Source organism: Zonotrichia albicollis, chromosome 2 (assembly GCF_047830755.1).
Source record: "Zonotrichia albicollis isolate bZonAlb1 chromosome 2, bZonAlb1.hap1, whole genome shotgun sequence".
Taxonomy (NCBI): Eukaryota; Metazoa; Chordata; class Aves; order Passeriformes; family Passerellidae; genus Zonotrichia; species Zonotrichia albicollis.
This window is the reverse complement of record NC_133820.1, coordinates 98335446-98360529: the sequence shown is the minus strand read 5'-3', so window position 1 is coordinate 98360529 and position 25084 is coordinate 98335446. Positions and strand designations below refer to the sequence as shown.

At 35.2% G+C, this 25084-nt stretch overlaps 1 protein-coding gene across 1 annotated transcript in view; it reads left to right on the top strand.

Annotated features, from left to right (window-relative positions):
- VWA3B (von Willebrand factor A domain containing 3B) overlaps window positions 1–25084 on the top strand; it is a 62051-nt gene that overhangs the window by 21826 nt on the left and 15141 nt on the right. The window contains 13 exon segments of the mRNA XM_074535751.1: window positions 3512–3628; window positions 5365–5561; window positions 6194–6348; window positions 8078–8216; window positions 9723–9854; window positions 12906–13004; window positions 13981–14163; window positions 15542–15669; window positions 16705–16811; window positions 17466–17603; window positions 18424–18460; window positions 18572–18728; window positions 22959–23077. Coding sequence (XP_074391852.1) covers window positions 3512–3628; window positions 5365–5561; window positions 6194–6348; window positions 8078–8216; window positions 9723–9854; window positions 12906–13004; window positions 13981–14163; window positions 15542–15669; window positions 16705–16811; window positions 17466–17603; window positions 18424–18460; window positions 18572–18728; window positions 22959–23077 — 1708 coding nt within the window.

The following is a 25084-nucleotide window of genomic DNA, read 5'->3' as shown; positions in this document are numbered from 1 at the left end:
CCTGACAAATCTCTTTGCTAATGTGTAGAGAATGATGCAGATAGTTGTTTTGTGATTCCACATGGGATACAAAGTTCATTTGCTTTGTCCATTTGCCCAGTGGAAAAGGGGCAGGATTGGGCTGCAGTGAGTTTCAGTGCTGTTTGACCTGGCAGGTATGCAGGTAAAAGCTGTGGACTACCCTCTTACACCTCTTTGTGCCTTTATTCATCCCCCTCTAAGTGGAGATTTTAAAAATCAATGCTTAAGGGTATATTGCTGTGTTCTGCTGCCACGTGGAGGCTGAGAAAGGGACTGGCAGTGAAGAAAATCAATTTCCCCATCTTCCCTTGCCAGCAAATTTATTTTCAGACAGATCTTATTTCATTATATTTGCATTTACTTGCTTCCATGATTTAAGTCAGATATTCAGACAATTAAGAAATGCTTCTGTTTTCCATGATTTGCTTTTGTATTGCTATTTGCTTCCTGTTTCAATGATATTGTAGGTATTTTGGATATTTTGTAGGTTGTTTGGTTGTGTTTTTTTTGTTTTTTTTTTTTTCCAAAGCAGGATTATTTCATTAGCAGTATGGAAATCAGATTGGTTACAGTGACTTGTAAAACCGGGTGAGTTTGTTTGTGGGGAGGTACATGTGGAAAAGCTGCTTCTTTTGAGATTGTCTGCCAGTTAAATAACTGGGAAATGGAAATAAGGGCAGTTATGAGTTTCCGTGTACACGTGCAAGTGTGGTTGTGTTTTTGCTTAGGTCTAACCTCTTTCTTCTCAGTTCGTGGGAGTCAGCAAAATGCTTCTGCCCCTTGCCACAGGCTCTCCCCACAACCTTCCTCATCGTCTTCCTCTTTCCTAGGCCCTCCCTTCTGCAGAGCAGAAACGCCTTTACCTGCGGGCAGGGCACTCCTGGAACGTTACCCAGGGTGAGGTTCTCTGCAGGGTCAGGATGGCTTTGGGGAGAACCAAGGGAAGCTGACTGCACTAGGCCCAGGCTGCACATGTGCAGCAGGGTGTTCAGGCCAGTCCCCTTGTGTGTGACTGGTGGCCACCGTCCTGCCATTGCAGTGGGGTGGGTTTTGAATCAGAACTGGGTGGTCTCCAGAGGTCTGGCTCTTCACTGCCCCCCAGAGCAGCTGGGAAAGTGCTTCATGGCAGGGGGAGCCAGGAGTGCCCTTTCTCTCCCTGGATAAAGTAATTTTATAAGATAAGATGATGTCTGGGACATGCGTGCCTGAATGTGTACAAGAGACAGTGGCTTGGAGTGGTTGTAAACTGCACCCTCCAGAGGGGTGACTTTCTTTGGTTGGTGGTCCCCAAAAAATGGCACATCTGAGGTTGAGCAGAGGGAATTTAAACAAAATGAGGTTCATGCTTTCTTGGTCATTTACCAGAGATGTGCTTTGAGGGATGGGCCACAGCTGAGAGCCACATCCAGAAGATGCTATGCTTTGCATCCAGGTTTTGATTTTGGGGGTGCCATTTTGAAAGACACAGGCCACTCCTTAGCTGCAGGGGAAAAGAGGCTGAGGCAGAGGTGCAGTTGAGCTTCCTGTGTAGAGAGAGAAAGCTGCTATGGATATCACTGCTTGCAAGCTTCTGTCCCAGTTGAATCCGGGAAAAATGTTGTTGGAAAAAAGGTTTTAAGCAGCTGGAATTTTACAATGTGCAGTTCTTGGTGCTTGCATTTGTCCTATGTAGCAAGTGACATTGAGCACACTTGCTTTGGGAAGGCATGCTGTGCTACAAGCATAAATGAGGAAAAAATATCTTCTTATGTAATACCAATTCAATTCACCTATCTTAATGGGGACAGTAACAATAATCCTGTAAAACTGATGAGTCCATATCATTAACTTAAGAGGAAATAAAGCAACACAATGATATAATTGTTATTGATTTAGAGGTAGTTAAGTTTCTTTAAATATTTCTTTAAATATTTTCAAATTATTAAAAATATTTTAAAATGTTAACATATTCATAAAATTAAATCTGGATGACAGTAATTGACAGCTTGTGGAGGATATCCAGATTTATTTGGAGACAGCACCACTGGAATTGCATTCTTAACAGCCCTAAAGTTAGAACTATGTTCATGTGTGGTGTGAATCCATGTGTTTTCATTTCTGGGGAGAGAGTGCTTATAAAATAAAAGTAGAATTCTTTCTGAAATATTTAATGGGAATATTTTTCTTAAATTTAACAGGTAATGATTACAGACTGAGGGGGATTTTTAATTCCCTTTTGTGTTTTATGTTGTGGAATGATCTGTCTTACTGAAGCTTTTTGTGATTTAGGAAATGTTGATCTTTGTTCAAATGGCTGCAACAGATGTTTTGAAATGCAGGAAGGTCCCAGGAGATGGCAGTGTACAATAGCACAATTCAAAATATTTGTTGGAATCTGAAAGCATTTCACAATTAAAATCGAGTTAATATTTGTATAATTTTATTGTTCTTAGTACTAGTATTGGTATTATTTTTTTCAGAAAGTTTATCAAAGAACTGGCAACCTGCTTTAGTAGATAAATTTTCATATGTTATCTTTCATGCAGTGAACCATCACTGAATATTAGCTGAACCACTGGATAGTAAGATATAGTTTGCCTTGTTCAGCATTTTTATGTGCAATGCATTAATAGGCTGTGATCTGCAATAGTTTGTAACCTGTATTTGTGGTTAGGATAGCTGATGATTCAGCTTCTTTTAGATTTTTACTCTAACACTGCACACACTTTCTCTGCATTGTCCAATATTGCAGTTTAAACATTGAGAGTAACTTAATTTAACACATTTTTAATAGCAATCCTACTGCTTAGGTATACAAGGTGTCTCAATTTTAGTAAATTATTTTATGAAATAAATAAGCCTTTTATTATTTTCATCAAGAAAGACATATCTGTTGAAATTGAGAAAACCTTGTCTCAATTCCAGTTTTGGATCTTTCTAATTATTTTTGAAAATATAGCTAGATAGTAATTTTTTTTTGGTAACATTTGTTTATGACTGTTGAAGATTGTTGGGAGGAAATTAAATTTATCTTTAGCAAAATTTAATTAGATCCTCATCAGGGAAAGAAGGTTTAAATAAAATTAATTAGGTACTTTAGGATGTGGAAAGAGTCAAAACTGTCTTCTCTTTAAAATGTCAAAACTGGGTTTACTCTTTCGAGCCAAGTTTTGCAATAAAGTCCAGGGGGCAACAAGTGAATTTCATTGTGGATTTTCCTTATTATTTTCTAAGAATGTTAAAATGTATTTGCTTCCGCTGTGGGAACAATCGGTGGCCAACTTTGGAGGTTAGCTCCAACATGCTAAACACCTCTCATATCCTGGAGCCAGGTTTGAGTCTTTTTTTTGAAGTCTGTCCTGGAGCAGCATTTGTCATTGCAACGGGACCTCAAGAAAACAAGGTTATATGGCAAGTTCTGGGTATACCAATGACTTTGTTGGGATTGAGGAGTTACAAAAAGCTGAAATTGTATAAAAATGTGAAGTTCTATTTATTATTTCTGTTGCAGTGGCTGGTGTCTGTGAAGATGTGTTTTTGATCTGGAAAGAGCTGGAGGAAGCCAAGAGTACAGTGACACAAGTTCAGGAAATCTTATCAGAATCTGACCAATCTGCTTCTCAAGATGGTATAATTTATGTTTCTTTCATAAGAAATACAGCTACCATTGTATTAATGATCAACATCTTTTTGTGAACAGTTTTGATTGCACATCAGTTTGGGGATGATTTTCTCCAAAATGCCTGTGTACTACGTATAGTACCTATGTGTCTATATAGCACTGTAATAGTTATCTAAACTTAGGATTGCTTAAAACTTTCTAGTACAAATCTCTGTTTACTATGGTTTAAGCTTGCTAAGGTTTAGCAGCTCAGGCTGAAACACAGTTTTAGTTTACCAGTGGCTAGGTTTAGAAGTTACCTGGATTTTAGGATATGGAAATTATTTCGGGGTTTTCTGTGATCTCTTCCTGTCTGCCTGAACCAGTAAATCTTCAGCTTTTTCTACACAGTGCTGGTGAAATACCTTATCCCTCTCCTATCACAGTCTTCTTGGGATAGCCTCCAACCTGGTAGCTAGTTCATTCCACATAAAGGGAAGAAGCAGAGGGGTTGCATTTTTGTCCAGGGCAGAGATCTGAAAACGATTCAGAATAAGCACTCTGACAACTCCTGTCTTAAGAAACATAGAGGAACACCTACATTTTTTCTTCCAACCCATAGTTTCTGCCATTGTGTCTGACCCGAGACATGAACATGAGTCATTTGTTGTTCTGTGCATACTGATTGGATTGAGCCCTGTTGGAGACAGAAGTGTAGCTGGTTTCTGAAGTTCTGCTCTGGAAGGCTTTAACAAGGGACAGTGAGAAGCTACTCAGTCCTGCAAAAATGGAGATGCTCTATGTAAAGCATGTGGAAGAAAGAAAACAACAGTTTTCTTTTCAAAACTGTGTGAGCACATTTGTGACACTTGTTCTAAGGACCACAGGCAATCATAAAGCAAAGTTTTCCACATGAACAGGCTCTGCTTCTGCATCTGCCCTGATGTTGGCTGATCTCTGTGTGTGTAAGGGCAGTAGATGCCTCCATAGGTTTATTTACAGGCTCAGGATCTCACAAGTGTGGTCACTGTAGCTGCATCTAAACTGAGTAGACATTTATACCACCTTGGTCTACCAAAATTAAAGTGTAACAAAATAAATTCACCCTGCTCTGGGACCCACTGCCTTGTCATTTGGTATAGATGTGGTTTATTGGGATAGTGATGAGTCAGTGGAGAATCCTGTATCCTATTATTTTATGTGTGTTATCTGTATACTATACTGGTGTCCAGAGTTGTGCAGTGCTCTACCTTAAAATAGTCCTTAGAAAATTTGTGAAACAATATGACGTTGTAGTTTGCCTTTTACTTTAAATAGCCATCTCTAAACAAATTAATGTTATGGTCTTGACTGTATTTTCAATTATATCTTCTGTTGTTTCATTTCTCAAATGAATCTCCTTGAAGTTAGACATCTTATTCAGGATTACTTTCTGGCATTTTGTAATTCAGCTACTAAGAAAATTTGGTTTTTATGTTGATCCTCTCACTATTTATTGTCTTTGCTCCCTGTCTTCTGGTGGTTTTTTTTTTTTTTTTCCCAATTACTAAGAAATGTGTTGCAGTGAGTTTTCTGATAAGAAAAAAACCCAGAGCCAAAGTACAGACTATTAAAAATCACTCAGAAATATCTGTTCGCTCCAATGCTGTCAGAATAAGTAGAACAAGTTTGAAAATTTTGATTCCAGTATCAGTCTGGTTTTGGAAATAGCTTATCCAAAATGAACCCTGTTATATAGGAGATTTTGTTTATTTCTTTATTAGCAGACAAAGGTGATCTTCCATTATCAAAACATGTAACTGATGAATATTTGACTTCTGAGAAGTGGTTGCAGACGTATGGCTTGAAAGCTCAGAAGCTCACATTGTATGATGCACTTGCTGATAGTGTTTTCCAACATGTAGATGGGCCTGTTGGCATAAACACTAAACCAGAGGATGAATGTTCACAAACTGATGCTGTGAGTATTGTTATTTTCCCTCATGTCCTATGAGTTGTTTATTTTTTTCTTTTAAAGCTTGAAAACTTGGTTGATGGATAAATTGATAATATAGTGTATGGCGTTGTTGTTTTGTATTTTTTGTTAAAATCAGATTATTAATTATTGAGACAGAATAACAATGTCTCAAAGAGCTTTTTGAGAATGACTGCTTTAAGGACTTCTTGCTGGTTCACATACATTCTAAAAGGAAGAATCAGGACTGGCTTAATCAATGCCTTGGTTTTCTTTGTATTTCTGTGGGCTAGGGCAAAGATTTCATGTTATCTTTAGAGGATGTGTTAGTCTCAGATGCTGCAGTGTCCTCTAGTTCGTTAAGAAAATCTGGATTAATTTGTCTACTATTTGTTTTCCTCAAGCTTTACTATTGACTGTTTGGTAAGCTTCTGGTTTTTGCTAGCTGCAAGAATAAAACTACTTTTTGTTGAATCTTTATAGGAGCAAATTCTGTGAAGACCATATCCCATGGTTTATTTCTACTCCTTTTCATGTGCAACAAGCATGTGTCTTTGAAGTTTGTTCCCCAAATATTAAAGGCACTGCAAAATAATATGTTTTGTTTTCCACATGAAATGTGTTTTTCTTTTCTGTAGGAGACAAAGAGAAAGATAATTCATGCAAGATACTGTGACAAATTTGTACATACCCTCTGGAAAGATGGATCTGTAGTTCATGTATATGTTACTGCAGAAAAGTATAAGCAGTACAAAGAGAAAATGAGGACAGCTCTCAGACAAGTGGAAGGAAGGTTTGTGTTCTTTCACATAAAATCAGTTTGATCACTTTACATGAGTGTTGAAAAGTTTGACATTTACTGTCATAATAAGTTGAAGTGGTTGGTAAACTGACAGCGGCAGTACTAAGCCAGAAGTCTATTTTAAATTAGAATCTTTTATGTTGGGTTTCTTAGTAGCCATAGAAGAAAACTGATTGAGATTTTGAACTTTTGTTCTCCTTCTGAAACACAGGTGTGAAAGTCAGTCTGCACATTTTTTGAATTACTGCTAAAAGTGCCAAAAAGTATTTGGGCTATAAGGTGGCAGACAGCTTCAAGAATCATCAGTAAAATTTAGTAAACATTCATCTTGTGTACCTAGGATCCCTTGTGACACCAAGAAGCACAGCTTGGCTTGTGCCTGTACTGATGGTGGTAATCTGCCCTTTTGTAATTTTGTGTTGAAGACAAGTTTGAACAGTCTAGATCAGAGTCAGTAATGCACCTGATCACAAGTTCACGGCTCAAACTAGCTGTGTAATTTACATTTCTTCAGCCATAAGGACACTTAGGTTTTGTATGACATCTACAAAATAATAGGTAGTCTAAGGAAAACCTATTGTAGAACAGAAAAAAAAAAATTGCCCTCTGGTTTGTATATTAGGACAACAAGATGCCTCACTGAAAAAAGAAGGATGTGAACCTTTATATTATTGGTGAATTTTTAATTTTGTTTCTCCTTTCCAGCCAAAAATATAACAATCTGATTATATTTAGCAAGGTCAAACAGAGTTGTGTTATTCCTTCTAGTTTACCTTCATATTACTGTATTTAGGATAACAATTACATACTGTCAAAGGAAAATTTGAGATAAGCAGCTGTGGTGAGCATGAATTTTTGAAATCCTAATCAAGATTGCTGTTTCGAATGTTTCATCTGAAGTTTAAAAAGTCTTGGTAGACCTCATCAAACACTTTGGGTGAAATAACTAATGACAAAATATATATCAGTAGCTACTGTAGCAGTATCCTTATATTTCCATGCTAGAACTTTTCTGAAATCTTCTGTGGAGATGTATATTTTTCCCAGGGCCATGATGTTCCATATGTTAAATGTCTCTGTTTCAGTGTAGATAAGTATTTTATGACTCTCAAGGGAAATCAGATTTGGACTTGCTGCATCCATTACCGAGGAAATGTTCTTGTGCAGAGGAGTATGTGTGCATGTATTTAACTGGCTGGCACATCCCAGTCCTGTTTAAACTGTAAATCAAACTCTGTATTTAAGGCTCAAGGTCCACAAACCATTGAAGCATCTGTGTTATATTAAGGCTCTTTGAAGTGCTTAAGTTCCTTGGAGAAGAGATTCTCAAGTGGTTTCCTGAGAAGGGAGCCATAGTAATATAGGCTTAAATGATTTACTGAGATGAGTCTGGAAAACAGATACAGGACCATGGTTGTACCACTTGTTGCATGTTGCTTCCACGTTGGATTTCCCAGCCCAAACTACCTTATACCAGACTTTAGAAAGGTGCTGTGTTGTTTTCTACTGAAATAAAAAACTAATTAAAAACTAAAAATGTGTTGTGATGTAGGGACAGGGGACTGATTCATCAAGGGCTTCTGACAGTCATACTAACAGGTCCTTTGGGAAAGAGAATAAGAAGTATGGCAGTGACAAAAAGATCCTACCTCTCAGGTTCTGATACACAGAGCTCCAAAGATGTTACAGAACAGGTTTTGATTTTTTTTTCCTCCCCCAGGATTAAGTGGCTTCAGCAAGGAAGCAGAGGGCTTTTTGGAAATGTGTTTGAAGATTATATCTGTATTCTTATTGATACATCCCAGTCTATGAAAAACAAGCTGCCACTAGTGAAGGAAAAAATATTTCAGCTAATGCAGGTATGATAAAGGGATGACTCTGAAGGCTAAGGAACATTTTAGAGTAAACTGATCTTTTCTGGATAGTTGTTACTCTGCTTTTTCTTTATTTTTAAATATTTTTTTGAAAACAGCAGCTTTATAAAAATATTTAGATTTTTCTTCATGTGCTCATTTTTTAATTAAGAATTTATATTTTCCCCTCATTTATACAACTATTTGAAAAAAGCAAGAGAAAATATTAAAAATTAAAATTGCTTAAGTCATTCTTTCCCTCAAGCCACATCACTTCTAAAGAAAAGAAAAACAAGCAAACTAAAAAACAAACAACAACAGCAACAAAAAAAGCCAAATGAAAAACAAGCTATGCAATGAAACGCCTTTCGGCATTTTCATTTTCACTTTTAAGCAGTGTCATTCAATTCCATTGGCTTGTTGTGATTTGTAATGAGTGTTCTAGATTCACTTTCATGCTTCTACAATAGAGGATGTAGAATGTTTTTGACTTCCTTGCATTTTACAGTGACTCAGAACTTTGCACAGGGACTGGCAAAGTGCAGGAGTTCTTCAAAAGCTATGAGTACTGGGAGACACACCTAAGAAAGGATTGTCTTGTCTAGGGTTAGAGGTCTACAATGATGTCACCTAAGTTTCATTAATATTTCAGAGACATGATTAATTTTAAATTTCTTTAGTCCTAAGAGAAGTAAGTGAGATGAAAATTCAGTCTGGCATTGACAGCAATCATTGGTAGGACTAAAAAAATTGAAACTGTGACAGAGAGATTTTTGAGCTAAGTGCTCAAGTCATAGGACATAGTATTTTGTGGTCCTCTAAGCAGATCAGCACTAGAAATATTTTAGATACTGTGCCAGAAGGTTTCACAGGAAGCTGCTCATAAAATTATGATGAAAGGGAAGCAAAGACTTCAGGCTCTGAAAGTTTGTACTTGCTTGCACAAATCTTCCCTAACTTATAACTTCTGTCCAAAAGTAGCTTCAGCAAAGTCTTGATTTTCTCCTGCTGTCCTAGTTCTCCTTGCCTGTGCTCTTTATATGATTCTTGTTCTCCTCCTCTAAATGATATCTTACTTTCTTTCTGATTTCAATTTCCTCTGGTAAGCAGTGATAATCTCTTTCTTACACCACTGATCATAGCTGGTTTCATCTCTCTCTTTCATGCCCTCCTTGCTGTTTAAATTGTTTGAGAAATATGAGTGTATGGAGACTTACTTTGGGAATTTCAAGCAATCTTAATAGTTGCAAGCAATAAATGTCTCTAGCTTTCTATGTCTCTCTGGACACCATATCTTTTAATTTTATTGCAATAATCATATTAAAATATAAACATATTTTAAACATAATTTAATATAATAATAAAATAGAAACATATATTAATATTTTATAATTTATTGTAATAATATCATTAATTATATAATAATTAAAGTAATTGCTATTACTCAGTATTTCAGGATACAAGTATTCTTTCTTTTAATAGTAGGTAAAATTCAGATGCTGTCTCTTGCAGGAGCAACTGAGACACAAGAAGAGATTTAACTTTGTGAAATTTAGTGCCCAAGCAGTGGCATGGCAAGAGAAACTTGTTGAGGTTAATGAGGAAAATTTGCAAGATGCTTGGCTTTGGATTAAAGGGCTTGAGGTAATACAGCAGCTAATTATTACAAAGAGTTTGTAATAAAGTGTGTTTGTTTCTTTGTTTTTTCAAAGTTGTGTATTGTTTCTCCACTTTCTGTATGGCTGGGGTGATTTTGCATAGACTGTCTTTGACTTGAGTAAGCTGACAATATAGATGATGGGTAAAATTAAGTAGATCTGAATACAATGTGTTTTTCAGGTATAATAATCCTTTAACAATGGACCTGTTTAGGAAATCATATTAATTCAACTTGCAGGCTGCTATGTTTAGTAGCCAAAATGTGAGCATTGGCCAATTTGACTTCCCTAGGAATCCTATAATCACTCAGACCCTGCTTTTAAATTTGTCATTCTTGCTGCAGGGCTGCTGCATGGGTGAGAGGTGTTGCTGGCTAACTTCCAGCTCAGAGGTGGTACAGGAGACCAAAGCCAGCAAACTGGAGAAGCATTTCTAATCCCTTTTGATGGATAGACAGCTAACTTTAGGTGCCATAGAAACATAAGAACAAACATACTCAGACCAAACATCTATCTACCCAGTATTCTCTCTCTGAGTGTTTTTCAAAACAAAGCAGAACTGCTTGTAGTCAGTCACAACGATCCGCCATATTGTAACTATCAGCAGCCTTAGGACCATTAAATGTGGACAGCAATGTTATGAACACAGGACAAAAAATCAGTCATGCAAAGGTATAGATACATCCCACATTATGTTTTCTAGCACAAACCCCCATGTTCATGTAATAAAACTTCTCAGCATTGTGAAAGCTCTTCTTCAGCCTTAATACGAGATTCCTGGGCATGAGGAAATTGGGTAAGCAACATAATACCTCTGAGACTGCAAAGCAAGATCAATAAATTGGTACTCTCAGAAAACACTAACAGACCAACATACAGAGAAAAGGAGGTATTAGTGTGGTCTCCCTGAGCAGCTGAACACTTGTAACTGAGCTCATTTAGCCTTATTTTGCTGTCCTCCTTGAGGCTTGAAAACTTGTCTCTGCTTAAGTCATGTATATTGTACAGCATCATGAAAGTTCAATAATACTTTGAACTACCATATTTTGATACCATCTTGTATATCCATTAGTGAATGGCCTTTTCCATCATTATTCATAAAAGTATGAATTTTAGATTATAAATTTCATTCTAAGTTGAGATCTAGATATTGAAATGGAATAGGAAATGGCACAAGAGCAGGCTGCTTTCTTTCAGGGATGACATGTGCTGCTGACCTTTTAACCTCTTTTAAGCCTTGCAGGCATAAGTCTGAGATCAAAAAGCTGTCTTTGCAGTGAAGGTGAAATGAACAGAGGGTTGCTCTGGAATATTATTCAGAGTAGATCCTTTGATCCCATTTTATGCTCTTTGGTCCCAAGATTATGAATAAGGAAGCTGAGCTGTAAACAGTAACTAACTGCTCCTTAAAAATCCTTTAAATGTAATGACATCTAAAATTTTAGTGGGAGTACTGTCATATAGTTGAAATATGTCATTGTTGTTTAAACACTGATAAAACTGGTGTTTGTTTGTAACAGTAGCAATTGAGAAACCTAAAATGAACCATAAGGTATGGAGTTATTTTCTTTTAAACCTTTACCATAAGGTACAGGGTTATTTTCTGCACATCATCAGCATCCACCCTATGTTCCTATGATGTAAAAAGCAATGAAGGAAGCTGATTTGTTTTAAATCAGTTTGGCCAATTTAAACATGGTAATGAGGGATATGTCGAAAACTTTATAAATACTAAAACATCAGGAGTATTAGATAAATTTAACAACTTTGGCTGGTTATTTCTTATGAGTGGGTACTGATAAGAATTGCTTGTGGGTCAGAAGATAAGACAATTAGGTAGATGAGCTATCACATTGCCTGGCCCATACACTCTTATGTAGCCATACAGAGTAACTGTCAGAATGTACCTTCTATTCCATTTCACCTAATTTCCTTTGCCCTTGTGGAAAGGACTGGAAGAAATTTTAACACAGTTTATAGGACTGAAGAAATAATGATGTCTCTTAGCATATATTTGCCTGTATGGGTCAATGTTAGATATTTATATTTATCTTCTGTAAGGCATTATATCCATGGATGCTGAATCTCTTCTTACACCACTACAATCCTCACTGCCCTCCAGAACAGTACTCAGGTGTTATACAAGCATAAAACAGACTCTTATCTTTTTAGAGATTTTGCTTTGGTTCCATAAAAGACTAAGACTTGATGAAATGTTTTTTATACTGGTAAACCTTAAGTGTTCCTTTGGTTTGGAAGGTTTTGTACACAATGTTTGAAAGGTGGACAGCTAAGATACAAAATGTAGGGCTTAGGTTCCTAAGCCATGAAATGCATTTAATTGAATTTAGTGTAGAAAGAAGAAAGGCAGATCATGATCACTGAGTATGTGAATGACATAGGAAAAGTGCTATTATTACTCCAGTGGAAATTTTTAGTGAGCACAGCATTAGTTTGCTAGGCGTGTTTTGTTGCTAACTTTTTGGTGCTAAAGTATAAATAATACTTACATTACTGTGTGAAAGGGGTAGATGGGAGAGAGTCTGGAAAAATATGTTTGGAAAACCAAGAAGTCCTTTACCAGTTTTGGGGATATAAATTTGCGCAACTCTTTTGAGCAACTTTTGAACTGTTTGATTAGGTAAAATATGTGTTTCAAGGGAGTGTGATGAGCTGGCAAGCAGGAGCATCAGTGGTAAAAACGAAGAGAATGCATCTTTTGTCTTCCATCTTGCTATCTGTTTATCGTCTTTTAGTGATTGCTTTTGCTTGTACAGCTCAGATTGCTGCTGCCAGCATTTTTCTTCTGTGTGTTTGCATAAGCACTGAATACCAATCTGGTATCAATGTATTTTACATTGACACTTGCTTAGCTTTTGTTAGCTACGTGACATAAATGTTTTCACCATTTTATTAGTCATTTTGGTTCTGTATTATCCCTTGAATCACTACACTGTCATTATGAATTTAAGAACAGATGCAAAGAATTGTTTGTATTTATAGCTGTTTCTTGGTCTTTTTCTCTTTGGTTTCTTAGGTTGGAAGTTCCACAAATACACTCAAAGCTCTCCAGATTGCTCTTGCTGATACTGACACTCAGGCTATTTATCTCTTGACTGATGGGAGACCTGACCAGGTATTTCTAAATGAGAAAACAGAAAATGCAGAAAAGAGGTGTCAGCAGTTGGAATTATGAGATGAATGTCATACCTGCAGTGCTGAGTCTTGTGGAGTCTCTTGGATGTTTGTTGGCATTGTTTCACAGTTTTTCTGGCTAAGACATAAATTAATATTTTACCAAAGAATAATTTGGCTTCATGTACTACTCATATTCTTATTTTTAATATTTTTATTAAGTTCAAAATTAGGGAATAAGTAATTTCTTTTTTATCTTATTAATAATGTATTTTATACCTTTTTAACAGTTAAATAAAGAAAAAGGCTGATGTTGCTTTTAAGTATTAAAGTTCAACCAACACAAGTATTATATTGCAAACATTACTTAATTTGTCAAGATTTTTGAGTATTTTGAACAACTGAAATGTTATCAGAATTTAGAGAACTGAGTCAATAATTTTTTTCCACCAGATCCTTCAGCATTTTTGGAGATGGTAGATCTACTTTTTCACCTAATTTTTATTTCTTTATGGGAGGAGGAAACTAGCTTTCCTATTTTCTCAGCCTCTACTTTGTTTCCTGCTATTGAATTAACTTTTCTTTGAACTAATTCAATTTCTTAAGAAGATCCACACTCATATACTTCCAAAAATATTTTATATATATCCAGTGATGCTAAACATTAATGTAGTAGTTTAATTTCCTAAACATTAGTAATTTATTTTAAAACTTCAGAAACAAAGAGTACTGATTATATTATAATTTACATCATGTGCCTAAATGCACTTATCAGTCTTTCAAACCCAGTTTTAAATGAGCTCATTTAGCTAATTTCTGAGTGAAATAGCAATCTGTATAAAGTGCATACTTTTAACTGATCTATAGCTGTCTCTGAGCAACAGAACAACTAATTAAATTGTTACAAATTCTCCATGCTTTGATGAATATGTTTCTAGGTGCCACATTTTTAACATAAAGGTTTTTTTGATTTTCAGCCCCCCCAGATAATTGTGGCTGAAGTCAAACTTCACTGTAAAATTCCCATCCATACTGTATCCTTCAACTGTGATGATATAGAAGCCAATACATTTTTGTATGATCTATCTACTACAACACAGGGACGGTTTCATTATTACAACATTTATTTGAGTGATCCTGATACTCCAGAGTTTGTTTTTGTGAGTATCTGAAAATCACTATATTTGCTGCTTCATGCTACTTTGGAAAGCCACATGACTTGCACTATTGTGATTTCATATTACAATAGATTACTGAGAAAGAGAGGGTAAATCCTAGTCAGATTTGACATGATATGAAAGCAATAATATGATTGTTTTCTGGTAAAATTTTTCTAGACAACAACAAAAAAGGTTAAGTATAATGCAAATTATATTTGTAGTGTTGTTGTTGCAAACACACTCTCCTGATGACCCCTATTGAAAACTAAAACCTAAAAGTACGTGTAGACCAAATCAGCTCTGGAAGAAACACATGATCTCTGCTGTTTCAGAAATAAGTTACTGTTTAAAATGAAAGCATGGTTTGTATCCTGTTAATAAATAAGAGAATGCAGAGCTAAATTTGAATGATAATGATTCTATGGATTTTTGTGACAAGTTTGTTCTGCAGTAGCTGCTTGGGAGAGATGTATGAGAACTAAAATGACTGGAATAGCAATCATTTATCAAGTGTGACTGAGCAGCTCAACAATCCACAAGAGGAAATTTCTCAATAGACTAACAGAAACACCCATTTGAAACATATTCTTGCTTTTAATTAAAATTAGCACTCAGTGAACTAATTGCATAGATTTCAGAAATGGTGGTAGTTGAACTATGAGGACAAGACAAGACTGGGAAATTTGAACTTTACAGACACCAATTAGAATGAAGATGTGAAAAGAATCCAGCTTTTGAAAAATGTCCCTTTTGAAAAATCACTGGGCAATTTCAGTGATTCTGCTGGTGGTGGACTGTGTGACACTGCTCATGTTGGAAAAATGAGGGCCAGAGTCTGTGTTGTACATCTCCAGACTTGGGCATGGGAGCCTGTGGTCCTGTGGGAACTGTACAGGGATCATTGTTGGAATTTCCTTCCTGTTTCTTCCTTTAGCCTAAATGATTCCTAGTCAGTTCCTGTGTTCATCTGAAGAGTATGGTTTTTTCTTCCTTGGGCCTGGGAATACAATGTGATACAGCTGAGATCTGTAGAATAACAGGCAATGTACCTTGTATTGTATTTTATTTATTTGCTTATTTTCTTGCTTGCTTGAAATGAGTGGAGCTAGTGACCTCATTACCTTATTCAGAAACACAGCTGTTCATATCTCAAGGGGAACTGGCTAGTAAGGGAATGCTTGCCATTTTCCTAGAAAGGAAGAATAATTTGAAAGGCTATAATGCCAAGCACAAGAGCTTACCTGAAAAAGTATACAAAATTTGGAAGCTGTCCTGAATCATTATTCAGAATTATTATCAGAACTTGCATAATTTCATTTCAGAAATGAAACATATTTTGGAGCAATTGTACTAAAACATTTGATTTTCTTTTTGTTAGAATAAAGACATATATCTTTTGAAAAGAGAAATTGATCAAGGAGAGAAAGATCTAGAGAAAGTGAAGACCTTTCATGAGAAAAGTCTGATGATGAATTCTTATAGTGAAGAAAATTATCCAGACAATAAGTATGTCCTCATTGTGTTATTATGTTAATGAGAGGTGTGAACTATTTCTTACATTTTTCATTTTTAAAAGATGTTGTTGCTTTCTTACTCTCAGGGTAATGGAAAAGAAAAATCTGGAAAAATTAACTAATACTGTGATGCCTGAAACAAAATTATCTCAAATATACCAATAGTCTCAACATATTACGAATAATTAAAGCAAAGAGGGGAAATGATTTTTTTGTCTCCAACATGTGGTAAAATTGGTCCCTCTGACCTAGAGAATTCATAAAAAATTATTGTCATCTAAGTAGAGCTGCCTTGATACCTCCTTGAAACATGAATTGTGGACAAATACACTTGTGTATTTATTTATGCAGTGATACTAAAATAATTAAAAAATGCATTAAAAGAAATCAGATTTCTAAGACAGAAATCTATTTAAAACAGTAAAAGAATGAAAGTAAAGTAAAAATTATTAGAAGTGGACAGTGATGTGTTATGATTTCATGTATGAAAGGGCAGGTAGGATGTCCAGTATGAAAATGTTTTTAAGTGCTTATTTCAGAATTTGCATATTATATGTTTTATTAATGCTGGGGCATAGATATATATGTGTGTATATATGTATGTGCATAGGTATGTATGTGGCAGATAATCTCATTGCTGATGGTAGTTACTTAGCGCTGGGATTCAAAGTAGCTATTAGAGAGCATTCTGTTCTTATTCCAAATACATGAGTGTTATCCTAAAATAATGAACATATTTTAAGTAAACTAAGAAATTGCATTTCAAAAATTAAAAAAACTAAGAATATTTTAACCTGGTTTGAGCTCTCCTTTGAAATGCATATTTGTATAACAGAAAATATTTTGCGCTGTTCAAAGCATTTTAAATCAGTGTTTAAATTGCCAGAAAACTTCAGCTTAGTGTTATTTAAACTGGTGTTATATATTTGCAGTAATTTATTTTTGTCACTGACAAGCTGTAATCACAAGCAGACACACACTGTGTCCCTGTTTCTAAACACATTAAAGAGCTGAGTACTTCTCTTAGGAGTAGGCCGTGCTGTGCTTCAGAAGAGCCATCAGTGCCATCACATGAGCAAACCAGGCAAAGCACTGCTGCCAGTCCAGCTCAAAGAAAGAAAGCACTATATGCAGGTGAGACTCATATGAGCTGTAATTCTCAGAAGAATTCATTCACTAACTTGAAAAGATTCTGTTGCAAATAGCAAAAATCATCCCTCGTTTTGGGAACAAATTGATAGTTTGCTGACTTAAGTAATCATCATTTTGAAAATCTAAACTTCTCTTCATCACTACTTTTCAGCCATCCTACTTATTTGGTGAAAACAGACAAACAAATGTCTGCTCATATGTGCTTTGTCACAGGTCCTGCCATGAAAAAGTAGCTATTTTAGCAGAATGTTTTGAAAGCTCTGTAAACAGTTTTTTAACAGCAGATATTAAACCCTAAACTCTTTTTATTCTAAGTACATAATTGGCAAGAATGAAGAGGTGATCTATATTTTACCAATTACAGCATTACTTACACTAATATTTCCCCTTACTACACCCATAATACTACATTTCTCCTGGAAGTGTCCTTTGCATGCAGTCTGAAACTAAATTTACCCAGCTGAAGTAAAATAAACCCTCATCTTTGGGGAAAATACAAAGTACAGCTTAGCATTGAAGTAGTTTTCTGCTTGATGTATTGTGTAGGCAGTCACTTAAAAATTGAATACCAAAGAGGAACTCAAAAATCTGAGCAGTAAGTTAGCTCTTCCTTTCTTTCCCTTTCAACAACTACAGATCAAACAAAGTCAAGTCTGCTGCAATTCCTGAACCGTACTGCGAAATTTAGGGAAGAAAGCCCAGAGGGAGGAGTGTCTCCAGAGGAAAAGAGTTTTTCTGTCAAAAAGGGTGTGAAATGTACAACCATTTTCAAAGGCAAGTTGACAGAACAAGAAGGTCTGACTGGGGAAGATGGTAAGGTTTCTCCCATTACATTTGTAACTAATGGTGCCTCATGTGAGGCAAAGCTGTGCAGATCTGCAGTACAAAGAACTGAAACTCAACAGAGATGAAGTGGGGTATTGTGAGAGAGTCCTTACAGCTGTGTTCAGACTCCTGCCAGTTCTCAAACTAGCCTTTTACAACTGGGTTTTCAATGGGACTTAGAAATACATCCAGATAGTATTTATTTCTTTCAGTAATTAGTCCAACTCTGAACTTTATGATACATCTAAGTAATTCTAAAACCTTACCTATGACACTTGAAGATGTTTGACTTTTTTACATTTCAGCATCTTATGTTTAGTTTTTTATATATCTTTTATAGAGCTTTTCGTAGTGGTGTACCTTAAATTAGCCACTCCTGGCCACCTCATTATTGGTAGTACTTGGTGTTACATCTTGACTTGGGAAATAAGCTGGGTAATCTATGGTCTTGGTCAAAAATAAATAAACTGAAACAAATTCCAGTTTAAAAAACAAATTGCCTTTCTATTTTATAAATTTCTTCTCTGGCTGATTAGAGCTCATGAGGCATGTAGTAGCACTGTTACTATTGATCATGCACCAGGAAGGCAAGGAAACTAAAACTAATTTTCACTGATTAATTTAGCAACTGAAATGTTATACAGTTGTTGTACATGATGCTGCTTGTAGGCTCAAATAAAAAATGATGCTATTATATGGCAACTAATTTAGGCATACTTTTGTGTGCACAAAATCTCTGAGATAACAAAATGCAAATGTTTTCTCTTAGATTTGAAAATGCAGACTGTGAAAGGGGCATCTGAAAGGTATGTGTGTGCATATAACAAAACTTACAGTTTACATATCTTCTTCAGTCATTTCAAACCTTTCAAATGTGTTTCTACCTTGAGCTACATCTTACAGTCTCTCTTTTCTAGCTCTCTAGATGTCTCTTCAGCTCTTTGGTTAAAGACCCATGGGTTGGCTGCTAGGAGACTCACCATCATGGATGCATTAGCTCCTACAACTGTCCTTCACAGTACAAAATACATCCCAGTTCTGGACAAGCATGTGGTTTCTAAAGTATTTGATAAGGTAAAACTTCTATACTGTTTGAAAGCTAGAACAAAATTTGACAGTGTTTCCAAAAGGTTTTTTAAAATTAATCTCTATGAATGTCATAATAACATTTTCTGGTATTGTAGATTGTTGATGTACACTAAATTTGTCATGCATCAGTAAGAAGATAAAACTGGTAGTTAGTAGTATGTCTTGCAGGCTTTACCCTTAAGTTCTTTCACAGTTACCAGCTGGTGTCAGTGTGCAGTCACTGAATGGCAATTTCTTGAGGATTGCATCCTCCACTTATATTTATTGAATTCACTGGAGGATGTCTAATATTCCATAAAATCATCTGGAAAAGGGTATTGGTGCACATTTTGTGCGTTCTCAACTTTTACATGGGACTGCTAAGATATTTTGAAAAGTATTGTCGTTCAGGAATTAAAATTAAATTTTGAGAGCTGTAAGGCAATTGTAAGATTATATAAAATTGTGGAGGAATTTTGTGTCATGAAGTTTAAATTGCTATTCCACTCACAGAAAATCCATTTCATGGCAAATTCCTCTAATTTTTCTTGTGTGATACGTCCTGCCAAATTATGCAGGATGCATTGCACAAGAAAAATTAGAGGAATTTGCCTTGGCTATGCTGCAGCTCCTTTCAATTAATACAAACTATTTCTTTAAACAATCCTCCAAGAAAAAGCTTGCCTTTTTTAAAAGTAATAAAGAAAGAAAAAGGGAATTTCAATAGAATTTTGTATCGATTTAAGTAAAAGATTTATACCAAATGTACACAATTTTACATTTTAAAGTATTGATGCTTGTTTTTTAAATTTAGGAATGGGAATTTTTTGCTAAAACATGCAGACTGTAGAAGAAAAAACAGTTCCTCTCTTTGGTAAAACCAGTTCCTCTTTTTGGTAAAACCAAGTCAAAATTAGGATCTGTAAGGATTTTTTTTTTATGTGTGATTTAAAAAAAATAGAACTAAAAGATGTCTTTTTATATGAGAACATTTTTAAAGGTACGTTTTAACATTTCAGATGTAAAATAGCCATTTTTTCAGAAGAATTCAAAGAATTCAGACACTCAATAGTTACAAAACTGTGCAAAACAATCTACCATAAATGTCAAACAAAAGACATTGGGAATTGCACAAAATTCTTACATCTCCTTTGTGAGCAGTCACTTCTTTTTCCATGTTCTTCTGAATATATCTGAAAGGTCCTCTTTCTTCCATGTTTCTCAGTGAAAAGCCCTTGGAGTCCTTTAGAGACAACCATTGCAAAAATGTAAAGCAGTCTGTAAAACAGTGTCTTTAAAAGTAGCCTAAATTATGATTCAGCAAGTGCTGTGTACAAGTAGTTTTTAATAGCAAATCATAGGAACTCCATGTAGTCTAGTCAGGACTGAATTAAGTTCAGTGTTATTTGAATTGACAGGTGCTGTACAGAATCCAAACAGTGATCCATGGACTTTCTTTAGAATCAGGGATGTAAAAGCAAAATAATAATTTTGTAATTTTTTCATACCTACTAGCCTCCATTAGTTGTAATAAGACACTCAGTTTCTCAGGCAGTGGAGAATTATTTTTCTATGTGTAAAGGAATGGGTTTTTCTGGATCTGAAGCTGAGTATGGAAAAGAAAAAGAAGGTTGAGGGTTGCACACAAGGTGAAAGCAGTAGAATTTTTGAGCTACAGAACCCACTTGACCTCAAGCTTCAAGCCAGCATATCAAGAAAATAGGGTGAGACTAGACAGTGAGCTTGAATGGGAGACTTCCAGGATCTTGATTATTCCAGTACTTGAGAAGATTCCATTGAAGATAATAAATGTACAAATAATTTTGCATTCTTCCTTCTGAGATCTTGGATTTCTTGGTGTGGAATGCAGACATCCTTGTCTGCTTTTCAGGGGATAGTATAATTCTTATTTTCAGCCTTTGCTGGCAGTGATGATGGAATAAGTATGAACAGTTTTCTTATCTTGGAGATGCAGCAAGAAAAAGGTTTCCATGACAACTGTTCATTAACAAAAGACTGACCTATTGTTTTCAGTTCTGTGCTGTCAGTTTCACCTGAGGTATTTCAAAGAGGTTAATGTATTAAACTACACATCCAGGTTCATATTCAGAAAAAAATATAGTGGCTTGGGAGCTTGTCTACATTATGCTACATTAATTCTGGGGGAACCTTCCCTGTAGAATCATGTAAATTTATGTTACAGGCTGTGGCATCTAAGTAGAGGTTTGCAAGTCATGAAGTTTTGACTCAGTGCTTTGCTCAAAAGAATTAGATTCAGCCAACAAAACCATCTTTCTTTGGTCTAAAATAAGAACATTTTTATATGGTTATTGTGCTTTGGTTTTGTCTTTAAGATTTTGAAATTTGAGGTTTGAAATAAAAACCATTTTTAAACAAGTGAATTCTTTTAGTGTAAATGTTAAAGTATTTAATTTAGAAAATGGAAAAACATTTTGGCAATAAAAAAATTTCTATGTGATTTCTATCAGTTGAATCTGTAAAATTTCACTTGGCTTCGTGAGCAGTTTTCATTGTTCTCAAATTATGCATAGCATTTCAAGTTTAGTATTTTCTAAGAGCACATTCCATTCTGGTTTTTGTCTTCAAAAGTGTAATAATGTGTTCATGCTTGTCTGGTCCTTCTATCCTATACAAAATATTTTATAAATCATATAAAATATTCATGTTGCAAATTATGCTGTTTGCACTTGAAATTCCTCTCAGAATTTGTCAGGCTATGTAGACGTGAGCTCCTGCATGGTGAGGCCCTGCTGAACTTCTGTTAACTTGGTTTGAGTAACATCATAGACAGCAATCATGGCATTACAGAACTTGAAGAGGTGTCATCACTTCCCTGTCTGTCAACTTTCAAACTTCACCTGGAAATGACAGGTAGCCAAACATCACTGCTCAGAATTATGGCCAGAGATTTACCTCATCTGTCTCCAGCAAGATGCTTTCACTGACATGTTCCCATTGTCTTTAGCTTCTAAGTGATTTTAAGATTAATTTCATATTAGGAGCTTTTATGTGGTCTGGCACTGATGTGACACAGATTTATTAATCAGAGAGATGCTGTCCTTGGAAAGAGAGGGTCATATAAAGCCACACTGCTGGTCTTAAAAAATTATTTTTGTTGCACTTTGAAATCCAGCTATGCTGAGATGATTCAAACACAAGTATAGCATTACTGAAAAATGTTCTCAGTTAAATAATTCTCCTTATTGTTCTATTTCCTGATAGTTTGTCTTATTCCCCCAACAGGGGTTTTAGTTTAGTGTAAATTGAACCTCATCCATGTTTTTCTCATCTATATCCTGATCTCAGACAGGCAGTTGGGGAAGATTCCTACTCAGTCATATGCGTTGAAGACAGTTAGGGGGAGAGTAACACTCTCTTGCCTCTGCAGTTTCTTCTTTGGATTTTTTTTTTTTTTATATTCGGCATGAAGACATTGATATGTAAAACAGCTATTTGTTTGCAAACTACTGAGTAATTTAAGAGGCTGAAAGATGGTGGGACTTTAGACTGAGAGTTTGGAAGGCATCTTTCCTCCCCTTTAGTCATCCATTTCTAACCTTTTCTTTGCCTTTTGAAGATCTACTTGCAGTGGTAATAATTTTTTTTTATAATGAAGTTATGTAGGTGTTGTATTGAAAGATTTGAAAAATATTAAAGTTCCTGATTCTGATAAACCTGATTAGGTTCCTAAATAGTCAAGACAAGTTTTGGTGACCAATGTCCACCTTGTTTGCTCTTTGGTTATGGTGTGTGTGTGAGAAATACCTCTCTACAGCTTTACTACTTTAATTCCTTGCAAAAGAAAGTCCTCCAGAAAAAGAGCATTAAATACATTTAAATACCTACTCTCACACCTGTATGCTACAATTAGATGCTAGAAAGCATGAGAGTGTTTTAAGGCAGTAAAACCTGGAAGATGGTCATACACTAGACATACTTGTTTCCTTGTGACTTTCATTATTAGAGTGAGTTTTTTGACAGTACTGATTTAGTTAGCATTACTTAGTAGTTAGGAATCTTAATTTGTAACTTCTTCATAATGAGATTAATTTTAGAAGAACTGGCTGGAAACTGTTTCTTGATTCTGACATTTGTGGCGCTTAGATTTTTCTTTCTGCAGCTTCCAGTGCTCCTTCTGGTTGTTCTGAGCCTTGGCACTCAGTCATTCATAAATTTGTATGGTAAATGATATCTGTGTCTTTTATTGTATGATAGATGTTACCATTGGCCCATGTTAGCAGTGACAAGAAGGAGATTGCACTAATTAATCCTTGGAGAGTGAATCTTGATGCCTATAAAAAGAAGCTGGAACAAGCAATTATATCCTATGAGAGGCAAGTCTACTTACCAGAAATTTATTATGGTTGCCGTCATATTTCAGTTTTTTTCTCAGGTACTCAGTATTTCCTCACACATGCTTTGCTCAATATTGATAATTCTGCATGTTAACACACTTTAGTCCACTAACATCATTTAGGAGAAATTTTATTTTCTTTAAAAAAATTAAAGCAGAATGTAAAAACAGATAATAGGTAAGGAGATAAATAACAACACATTGCTCATATTATGTTTTTTCAGAAACAAAAGCAAAATTCTTTTACTTTTTGGGAGCAAACCCGAAACCAGTCATTGCTCAGGAGGAATTTGGTCATAAAAATACAATGCTAGCCAGACTTGTAACTTAAAACTAGGCTCCTATATAAACAGGCTGATACTTAAATTAAGGACCTGCTTTTTGCTGCCAGCTCTTTATCACCCAGCTATGCATGCAAAAATATAACTGAGGCACCAGTAAGAAACTGACAATTTAAATTTGGTGAATTTTTTTTGAGAGGCATATATATGTATTGTACTTTTAAATTAAGTGTTAGTAAAAACACAAAAATACAACAGAAGTAAAGAGGAAAAAGGCCTTATATCTCCAAACTACTTGTTTCTATGATCTAACTTCATGCAATTTTTTTAAAAACAATGCAGTTGACCAAAGTGTAATTCAGTAACCATATGAGAGCTTTGACTTGAATTATTTTAATAAATATTTTTAGGCTGTATTCTAACAACATTTACAAATGTAAATATTTTATATGACCAAAACCCCCTTGATGACAATGTTTAGTCCTTGGTTTTTGATTAATTCCACAGGAGCTCTTTAAGGTTTGAGATTGTTTTCCTTGTTAGCTATATGATCATACCATTCTTTCTAAAGCATGTTATCACTTTCTTTTTCAGTCCTATTATCCTAGATGGATCTTTTGTGATAAAATCGAGAAATTTGATTTGAAAATTCTCTTCATATGTCTAGTATTAATGGAGTTCTGTGAATAAAAGTTTTCTTTTTTCTGTCACTGAGACAACACTGTTGTTATCAGGCTGATGAAGAATTAATAGAAATTGATATGTCACTTATTTTAATAGAAGGTTCAAGTGGTTTATTTGTGATGGTGAATTCTGAAAAAAATTCAAGTTTTTCATTGCTGTGCCATACCACTGAATGTTTTACATTTACTGAATTTGATTTTAAGAGAAAGAAAATAGTTTTCTGGTTAAACTCTGATAGCATTGCCACAGTCTCCCTAAGACTTTGATAATAAGAATTGCTGTTTACTTCTGTTTACCAACAGAGATCAATGAATCAGTGTATTTACAATAGTAGGATTGAGTTCCTACTTCCATGAAAAAGAGGTATAGAAGACAAATCTACCTGAAGATCCTTGTAATTGGCAAAAAATGCAAAAAAAAAAAATCTCTTTGGTTTTTCTCTACCTGTAAAACAGCAAGCCAGTTAATTTTTTTTAAATCTAGATGTCACAGCCCTTTTCTAGTAACTGAACCTCCAAAAGCTGCACTTCAGCTTTGTAAATAGTGGTTGGTCACAAATTTATTCTGACATATGTAGATGAAACAATACATCAGAGCATCCAGGTTTCAAGCACAGAAACAAACATGCCAGTATTTTCTCCTGATGCAGATTGAGTTTAGCAACAGATTTAGAGGGAGAAAAGTGGCAAGGGCAGAATTTTTGTGGTCTGACAAAGAGAATATATGGTATTAAAGGAGAAAAAACACTGAAAGCTTCATAATGTGTATGATTTTGTAGAGCCAGAAGCTTTTATAACCAACTATTTTGGGTGTGCAGATTTAGAAGGATGAAATAGGCATTGAAGCATGCTGAGACTGTATATTGGGAATGAACTAGGTATTCTTAAAATGCTGGGATTTAGTTTCTGGTAGATGAAATGAATCATCAAGAATTTAGTATTCAGAATCTGTTGTTAATGTGCTTTTTTTTTTTTTTTTTTTTGTACAAGCACCAGTAAATCTGGCAAGACTACTTGTAGTTA